Source organism: Clytia hemisphaerica, unplaced genomic scaffold (genome assembly GCF_902728285.1).
Source record: "Clytia hemisphaerica strain Z4C2 unplaced genomic scaffold, Clytia hemisphaerica genome assembly, whole genome shotgun sequence".
NCBI lineage: Eukaryota > Metazoa > Cnidaria > Hydrozoa > Leptothecata > Clytiidae > Clytia > Clytia hemisphaerica.
In genome coordinates, this window is record NW_027103905.1 from 635,284 (window position 1) to 645,371 (window position 10,088).

The 10,088-nt window shown below is 36.4% G+C and overlaps 1 protein-coding gene across 1 annotated transcript in view; it reads left to right on the plus strand.

Moving 5' to 3' along the window:
- The first annotated feature begins 7,841 nt into the window (after nt 1-7,841).
- The window catches only part of LOC136809013 (collagen alpha-1(XXIII) chain-like), a 6,652-nt gene continuing 4,405 nt past the window's right edge, over nt 7,842-10,088 (plus strand). Inside the window, exons 1-3 of the mRNA XM_067065590.1 lie at nt 7,842-8,009; nt 8,358-8,574; nt 8,861-8,932. Coding sequence (XP_066921691.1) covers nt 7,899-8,009; nt 8,358-8,574; nt 8,861-8,932 — 400 coding nt within the window. The 5' untranslated portion in view covers nt 7,842-7,898. The remainder of the gene's footprint in view (nt 8,010-8,357; nt 8,575-8,860; nt 8,933-10,088) is intronic.

A 10,088-nucleotide genomic window follows, 5' to 3' on the forward strand; every position in this document is an offset into this window, starting at 1 on the left:
ACCAAAGTTGCGCGGCCTTGAGCGGTCCGCCTCGTTTTTACACAAATGACGGATTGAAACTAAAATTTATAGCTAAATTTCGAAAAAAATATCAATCGTAAACAAAGGAATTGCTAGGTTATCAATCTGTCGTCAAAAATACGGTGCATTTTTTTAAGGCTTCACCTTTTCTTGCCTGAGAAAGGTTAGAGATTCTACTAGCCCTTTGGGCTTTAAACTCAATGGGTCCAACGTGTTTAGTAAGTAGTATTTCCTTTATCTTAAAGTCGTTCTTTTATATTGTAGCTCTCTGTATTGTATCTTGATTTATTGAGCCTTATATTGACGTATTATTTTCCTCTCAGGTTTGACTTGTACTTAACAACTGTACCATTATCTATTATAGCAAAATAAATGACCGTCCAAAACTATCACGTCCGTCTCTCCTTAAGTAACACTGTAATACAATGTTCTAGCAGAAATCAGTTTCTCTTTTCTATTTCTTTGTGATCACAATTTGATTAATATAAAGTTTGTCTCAATATAACCTGTAGCGGGCATAAAAAGGAACTTTAGATATAATTTGAATTAGATAGCAGTTTTGTGCTTGGTGAGAAAATATTCAAGAGTAGAATATACTAAGCCTTGGTCCCTTAGGTGAAATTCTTTGCCAACGATAGGGAAATATTCGTCTTGTCTTTCTAAAGTCTACAGAAATTAAGGTCTAGACAAACGAACACAAACTAACTACCCTGTAAAAATCATAGTATCATTATCCGGAAGATTTCATTATACTCCAGTCAGGGGGAGGGGGGTCGCTACTAAAATCTCAGTAATTGGGAGTTTTTTGCAAATTTTAAAAGTCTCAAATTTTCAGACAATTTCATGAATTTCTTGCAGGTAAAGGTTCAACAGTCTGGTGGATTCTTTTATTTCGAGTATTTGAACACAAGAAATTTGGTCTAGTTATAGAAAATTTTAATACTAGAGAATTGTTTAAGGGTCTGTTACTCAGAGGATTCGGAAAAATTGTTCTAGAAGGAGACAGTTATAAAGGTTCGAATTATAAAAATTAGAGCTAGATAATTTGTATTAAAGAATTAAAAGTAAGTATTTCAAATAATGATAAGTCAAAACCTTTTTATAAATGTAGAACTTAATGTTTCATGCTTACAATCATCAGCTATGTATGATACAAGTTTGATCTACCGTAAATCCTCGAATAAGCGCCCGGGCGCTTATTCAAGCAGGGCGCTTATTTCTTTATATCAGAAATTCATATATCAACAAATTCGGAATCTGCTTAAACTTAACTGTTTCAAAGCGTTGATTTAAAAAAAAAGGAAGAATAAAAGAAATATTGGAAAATTCCAATACAATCTTCTCGAGATGCATAAATTTATTGTTGTCCTCGTTTTCAAACAGATTTCATTGCTATGAAATTATATATTTAAACCAATTTAAATTCCCAAAAGGCAAACATTAACTCTTAAACAAAAGTACACGTTTTTTTTTTTATAAGGAACCTTAACTTTGCTCTGAGCCTGGAGTTCCTTATTTTTAAAGAGAATTTCAGTCTCAAAGTTCCTTATCGAGTTCCTTACTATATAGGAAATTTTGAACTTTTTGCCCCTTGAAAGATCAAAATTTGGTCAAATAAGTCCCTATAAGATACATTATTTTCAAATCCACTTATTCTCAGTCTGAGCAGTTCCTTAACAATTCCTTATTTTTTGAACCATTTTCAGCCTCGAGTTCCTTATAAACGTGTTCCTTATAAAAAAAAAACGTGTAATTGAAATTCAAAATGTCTCATGAGGTGTAAACAACACTATTATCATTGTGAATATGTAATTTTATAGCAATGAAATCTGTTTGAAAACGAAGACAACAATAAATTTATGCATCTCGAGAAGAGTGTACAGGGTGTCCCTAATTAAACTTATCGAGTTTGAACATGCGATTGAGTAGAAAAGTTTGTGTGTGTTATCGCTAAAATATAAGAACGTTCTCCATCACACAGGCTTATTACAAAAGGTAGTTACAACGTATAAATTAATCGTAATGACAAAGAAAAAAGAGGGAGAGCTTAAAATACTTTCTACTCATAGTTGTGTTTCGACTCGATACTTTAATTAGGGAACCCTGTATTGATAATGTCCATCATTTTATTCTTAATCGCTTTCTTTCTTTTTAAGACACAAGTATCTACTCAATATCATATTCAATCTACAACAATATTCGAAAAAGCGCCCCTCCCTAGAGGGGGCACTTGTTCAAAAGGGGCGCTTATAATATCATTTTAACTAAAAGGGGGACGCTTATTCGAGCAGGGCGCTTATTCAAGCGGGGCGCTTATTCGAGGATTTACGGTATTTGAAAAAATTTAAAACTTAAACATTGCTACAATCAGTGCCATAACATATTGAGACTTTTGGCTAATTTACCATTTTTTGAAAATTGAAGTTCGAGCGAAAATTTCGATTTCAGGCCTTCAACTTGATTTCATCGGTTATTTCGATCTGGGAGGGATTTATTGGTTTCTAGGCTATATTTCAAGCCCTACTGGTCCATTTTTGAACTTTTAGATCCTCGGATAATAGCGCACCGCGCTGAATCTAAAAATAGATTTTAATTTTGACATAATCATTACTCTCGATGTGTTTGTACGAGTTCCAATCCCATCAACCTTTGCGTTAATCTCTTTTGCACGTTAATTGCATCGTTTGACAAAAAATATATAACAACTTGCACGTATCTTTAATTGAGCCGCGTTGAATTGTGGGATTGCAACTCGTACAAATGTCAAAAAAAGTGAAAAGTAATAATTATGACGTATGCATTGCGGAGCGTTATTCTACCATTCGAATCTACTTTAGAGCACTTACAAATCGATTGAAACTTCCCGGTGTATTTTCCTTTTGTGCTAAGTATCTTGTCACTGATTGTAGAATCGACAAGTCGTAAAACTTAATGAGCAATTAAAATTAGAAAAAAGAAATAATGATTCCCATGTCAGCAGCTATGTCAAATTTTTTGTTTTATAATGCTTGAACGTAAATTTATTCATGTGACGACATTTCAAAACGCTTTTGGATCTTTTGTTAAGCAATTCGTCTTTGTTTTCGAATCTGAAGATTTTTAACTTTTCATGTAAAGGGCTTTTCCCGAAAAAAATTTGAAATGGGGGGTGGAGGATATAATGATTTTCAGTGATTTACCCCCCGGAAAAAGTGACTTTTGACCCCCCGAACAACCCAAATTACCCCCGGACAGAGCAAATTTACCCCCCGGACAAGGCAAACTTTGATGACTTTCGCTACCCCCGGACAATATATCCTCCACCCCCCATGTACAGACATTTTCTGGAAGACCCAAGCAAGGGCGGCACATTTTAGGACATAGCTGCTCACATGAGAATCAAAATTTAGTTTTTTCTAGTTACTTATTAATTTTTACGACTTTTCGATTCTAGGCAATGTTTGAGTTTTGAATTTTTTTCAACTAGATCAAACTTGTATATCATATATAGCTGATGAATGTAAGCATGCAGCTTTAAGTTCTACATTAAAAAAAAAGTTTTGGCTTATCATTATTATATTGCTCCTTCTGGTCAAGCACTGTCTTTTGTGAAACAAACCAACCTTTATCGCTACTAGTGTCTCAAATATCAAGATAATTATTTCGTATGATAAAAATGATATAATTAAAGCTAATGTAAAGTGAATATTTCCCCCACTTTTCTAAGGGTCCAGTCATGAAAAACCAAAGGCTTAAAGCACTTTAAGAGAGTGTGTAATTGAGACCGTGAGAATAAAAGTGTGTTTTAAATTAGTTAATTTATCAATTAGTGTGATTATATTTACATTTATCATACTGTTTGTTCTTGCTGACAGTCAGCGCAATAAAATACATGCCTTTTCGGGGCATACTGGAGAAGTGGGACGGTGGGACGCTCAGGTGGGACGCTCGAGTGGGACGCTCAGGTGGGACGGTAGTGGGACGCTAAGGTGGGACGCTAAAGTGAGACGGTAGTGGGACGCTAAGGTGGGACGGTAGTGGGACGCTAAGGTGGGACGGTAGTGGGACGCTAAGTGGGACGGTAGTGGGACGCTAAGGTGGGACGGTAGTAGTGGGACGCTAAAGTGGGACGGTAGTGGGACGCTAAGGTGGGACGGTAGTGGGACGCTAAAGTGGGACGGTAGTGGGACGCTAAGGTGGGACGGTAGTGGGACGCTAAGGTGGGACGGTAGTGGGACGCTAAGGTGGGACGGTAGTGGGACGCTAAAGTGGGACGGTAGTGGGACGCTCTTTTATATGTATTTTGTCTTTTTCTTTTTATAATACAGTGAAGAGGGACAGGTCAAGTACTTATAAACAATACACAGATCGATCGAAATGTTTTTGACTTTTTTCATAGTGAATGGATTATAAAATAATAACATAATCAATTTGATCGAAGCTACAAAGACACAAAAAGCTAGTCAGTCAGATAAATCAATTTCTGGCTCCTCCTCTTGGCTCTTTTTGTGTAATTCAATTGTGTAATTTACAGAGCAAAAACGCTCTTTTTAGCCTAGAGGCTAAATGTCTAAATCTGCGAGAACTGATTTTAAAGAGTATCATATAAAAAATGAACATTCCAATCACAGAGATTTCCCCAGAGACAAGATGTTTACTTTTCGAATTCAAAATTCGAATGAAAGGAAAACATTCGAATCGACAACAAAGGGTTACACCATCGGCATGAATAATAAAAGTATCCACATTGTTCACGTGAAAGGGAAAACCCGTGAGGTGAAACATACACGTGGCGCCCAAAAACTAAATAATGAATACTGATAGATGTGGTTTCCTTACCTTTTAAAATTAGCAAAGTCCTAGTGAAGGTCATTTTTTTTCGAAATACGTTATCGCAGACTTACAGTAGTGTTCTATAAATTACTAGCCAAACCAAAAGAAAAGGAGCCAGAAATTGATTTCACATTTTTCATTAAATAATTATAAAGACAAAAAGACAATATTCTAATAAAAGAGCGTCCCACTTGAACGTCCCACTACCGTCCCACTCATGCTGAGGGGAAAGCCCTTTATTACAATTAGAATGTTTTCTTTTCATTCGAATTCAAAATCGTGTTTCTGGGGAAACCCCTCTGATTCGAATGATTACTTTGTTATTCTCAATAAATATAAACTCTTCGAAATATAGTCAGGCTGCTGCTGGACCACTTTTGTAAAAAACCTTAGTGTGAAGAATCTAAAACCTATTGAAACCTGTTATATATGATTAAAGGGGGTAAAAAAGTTTTACTGGCCATTAGGTTTTCCCAGATTTAGCCTAGACAAAGTTGCAAAGGATTGAAAGTGTTGGAAAATAATAAAATTGTTCTATAAATTAGACAATATGAGCCTGAAGATAAGGAGCCAGAAATTGATTACACATTTTCCGGTGTTTATTTCTGACTCGCACGCATATTGCTTGGTAGCTTTTCGATCAAACATCCAATTTGAATATTATTATTATTCGTTTATCATCGACAATATGATAAAAAAAATCAATATATATATTTTGGCCGAAATCCTGTGTAGGTTGAAAACTGAACAACAGATCATGTATATGTGTTTTGTGAAAGTATTCATTTACTCATATTGAGTTCTTTTTTACTCGTACTTAATTATCAGAGAAGCAAAAATACAAAAGCCTTACGAGAGAGCGTCCCACTACCGTCCCACCTTAGCGTCCCACTACCGTCCCACTTGAGCGTCCCACCTGAGCGTCCCACTCGAGCGTCCCACCTGAGCGTCCCACCGTCCCACGTCCCACTTCTCCAGTATGCCCGTTTTCGGGGAAAAAAATGTCGGGGGGAAAGTGACAAAGATTTTGAGGGGTGACGTAATTTTCCCCCAACGAATTTTTGCCCCGATATTTTATCACCCAACCAAAACTTTTACCCGGTGTTTTATCCCCGACTAAAACTTTTACCCGACTTTTTAATCCCCGACAAAGATTTTCTCCCAATTTTTTTATTTCGACAGAAAAAAGGATTTCTATCGTAGTTTTCCATTGTAAACGTTTCCAGGGATGTTTCTTAGCAGAACAAATAAAATGACTTTCTCTTCAAACAAGTTCTTTTGTTGAAATAAATAAACACAACAAGCTAAGTTAAAACTACAATAGTTTGATAAACAATAACGATAGTAACACAATCTCGGTCGTCGGTCAAGTCTTTAAAAAATCAAAATATCAACAAAAATTCCATATGAAGATGTCCCATATTTTTGAGCATTTTTTGGCAAAACAGTTTGGGCATTTTGTAGCAGCGATACAATGTTGGGATAAAATTATTGAAAAAACGAGCATTACTGAAAACCTTGATAATTCCTTTTTATAACTTATGCTCTATATTTTGTCGAGAACTTTTTAAAAATTTGGTCGGGGAAAAGTGACGAATTTGAAATTTTGATCGGGGGAAAGTGACAAAAATGCCTCTAGGTGACGACGAAAAAAAACCCCGACTAAGTAAAACTTTAACATATTTTCCCCGATAAGGTATGCTATATATGATGGAGAAATTAGTGCGAATTTCAAAGAAGGCTATCTTAAGATGAGATACTCATGGTATGTGTGTCTGGAAATAAGTGGAATAGACTTTAAATAAAACAAGCCGGAGCGGCGTGAATGTCCAGCTGACGTGGCAATAACCGTATGTCGCTCGTACCGGGTTCCTTAAGTGACGCAAAAAAATTTCCTTTCTATCCTCCACTCTGAGCTTCTATTCTTTGACACTTTCTTTAAATTGCTAGGTTTTGAAAGTTTATAATGTATTTCCTGAAATTTCGAAACTTTTGCCGCCGATGGGTTTCGAACCCACTATATACAATATACAAAGCACCTATGATTAGAACTCCAGCGCCTTAACCACTCGGCCATCGAGCCACAATTGCATTATGGAGTTCAAAGTTTTTTATAAATATGGTATTTACTCCAAACTCTACCTGGGGGCTAAAACCCTAACCAGGGGTTAACTCCCATCCCCAACCTGAAACAACCCTTTAATCTAACCGGGAAATTTGACTCTACTACCAATTCAATCCAAAACATAGGTCAAACATCGCGCGAGTAGGCGGGGCAAAAATTCTAGATCGGCGGATGGTTTAGCCTGGACTTGTTAATTTATTGCGCGCACAGGCCCCGACAAAGACAAAATCTTTTTGATCAGTTGCTTTTTAAAGGTCCATTCTGCTGTGCGCTGGACCAACAAAATTGTTACTTTTCTCTGCTTTAATTGCGCGCTGAATAGAATTGTTATTCACTGACACAGGTCAGGTTATGATTTAGGCATGTAATTTTCACAGATAGAGAGAAAAAGAGTAAAAACAAAACTTTTTATCTTCTTAAAAAATTTCCATACGTGGAATATATGAAGTAACCCAAAATGTAATCATAGCGTACTTGTAAATTTATTTACCTAGCTATGAAAACCTAAATCACACAGAGATAACACGATAAACTTTTCACAATACAGTAGAGAGTTTGTACATCCAAAAATGGAGAGAAACTGACTTCCATAACTCTCCTTTCCGAGAAATCTTTCAATTCTTAGGTAGCTACTAAAGTAAACCTTTCAAATACATTTGCTCAACATAAACTTTTTAAACAGCTTGCACCCCTGAATAAAGTTCATCTTAAATGTCCTATTTACAATTTGAGAGCCACATTAGTTCCAAATCCAACCTCAAAAATTACAAAAAGGATCTGGGAACTATGTGGCTTTTGCCTTGTCTTTAAATTCCGAACAACTTAGACAATCGACAACACAAACGAAAGAGATAGAGAAGAGCACGCAAAAGACTTGAAAAAACTGAAGAAATCTGCGAAACCATCAACAAAATAAGCAACTATTTTCGAGAAGTCAAACATGAAGAAAGTAATATTTTTCATTCAAATTTTGCTGTTACTTGGCTCAACAAGTTCAACCAACGAAGTAAGAAATAAAGAAGCACCTTTAGACACGAAAAGCAGTCCAAAAGTAAGTTCTTGAGTTTTACCATTCATTGTGTCTTAACACGAGCTTGGAAAATGACCTCTGAGAAAACTCTTACCGCGATCCGCCAAATTAAATTTTCGCCTAAATTTATATTTGAATGGATTACTTCGAGGTTGTTCTCGGAGACTTGTGAGCCGCCGCTGGCTCTGTACATGCACAATACATAAATAATACATGCACTTACACTGAAATTTAATGACTTTCATACCAAGATCCTCAAAATATCAATAGATGATCGTCAAAAAGGAGCAAAGATATTTTTATTGGGTCTAGGAACACACTAAAACACATATCAATCTTTCTCAGCAATCTTCTATTCTTTTTCGTTAGAAAACTCTCGCTCATTCATCTGCTTCCACTTGTCGAGCGGGTCGAGACGGTCGTGATGGCTTGAACGGGCTACCTGGACGAGATGGGGAAGATGGATGCGCGGGACAAGATGGCAGAGACGGACTACCTGGCGTTAGAGGGCCAGACGGTGTTCAAGGTATACAAGGCCGTCCTGGGTCAAACGGAACCAAGGGAGACCAGGGTGTTCCAGGAAAAGGTAAATGTAAAAGATTCAAGTGCAAAAGCATGTATGAATGTAATTAATTTTAAAGATATCATTAAAAAGTAAGCTGCACGCATCCTCTCGGATATGATTGTATATGTACGTACTTTTTGAATGGTCCTAAACGCAAAAACGGGTGGGGGGGCAAACTATCGAAAGGGAATTTTACATACGTTATCAAAACGTATCAGAGAATAACTTTTTGACTTATTCGTACTCTTTTTATAACACATAGAAGATTCCGTTGTACTGAAAGTAATCAAATAAATTTCATTATTAGATGGCAAAGACGGTATCAATGGAGTTCCTGGGGTAAATGGAACAAAAGGCGAGCAAGGCCCTCCTGGAAAAGGTTAGTACAGATTTCCTTTAATTTCTGTTCCATGTACAGCATATATAAGCAAAAAAGTTCTTGATCAGGCATCAGAACACTTAGAAATTAAAATCTTTCTTATACATATAGCCTGATAAAGTAGAAGACTAAACTAGACGATGCTATAGATACCATTGGAACGATAATAAACGAAGGAAAATATGTATGCGTCTAGTTTAACACCTATTGCGGCAGTTGACGGGAAAAAAAGCGGCAGTAGAGTTTAACCCTGTGTAAATGACAGGATTGTTTTAAGTTTAAACGAGCATAGACTTTCGCAAATCTTGGTACTCGTGAAAATGAAATATTAACGCTAATCAGCATAAAAAGTGACAAACAAATGAATTTTTGAAAAATATGGCGTAATGGCGTGCAAATCAAATAGCAGCGTGGTCATGTAATGGAGATCTTTAAGGTGTTAATTCTGAGGCCAATAGCTGTTTCTATTTTCGACCGCCGGAGGCGGTTTCTTTCATAGTGGTACGCTAATCTCGTTTTGCCTTGGCTCATTACTTTGTCTGCCATTTACTTTCGGTTTTTTTAACTAGATTACCCAGGTGTTTCTCTTTTTTTTCCCTGAACGTCTTTTATTCGGAATTGAATAATCGAGACATGAAAAATGACTATATTGTAATCTGTTTTCAATGAATAATCTAAAATGTACTGGAGATGACATGTAGGCGTTAATAATGTGCGTGCGCGCTCTTTCGCGAGCGTGATGCGTGATGGAAGGCGGTCGTTTCAGTGTGGTTTAGATCCACACTGTGACCTAGTTAATTTCGCTTAGCGAAAGTATTACGATAGCCTTTCGCGGCGGCGGCGGTGTCATCGGAAAAAAAATTAGAAAACGAAAGTGCTTGATACGGTGGACGAACTCACTAAATTTAATTTACAAATTACACGCTCGTATAACCACGGACGATTTTCGCGGGTTTTCTTTGGATTACGTCATATATCTTTGTGTCTTTAGCTCCACAGTTTTGATTTTTTCTTTATTTTCTTATAAGCATATACTTTATAAGAATCAAATCAATAACTCTTGATAGACGGTGATATACCTTTCGGTAATTAGTTCTTACAAAGTAAACAAGGTATGGCGCACAATATGACCTTATTTATTTTTCTTATAAGCATA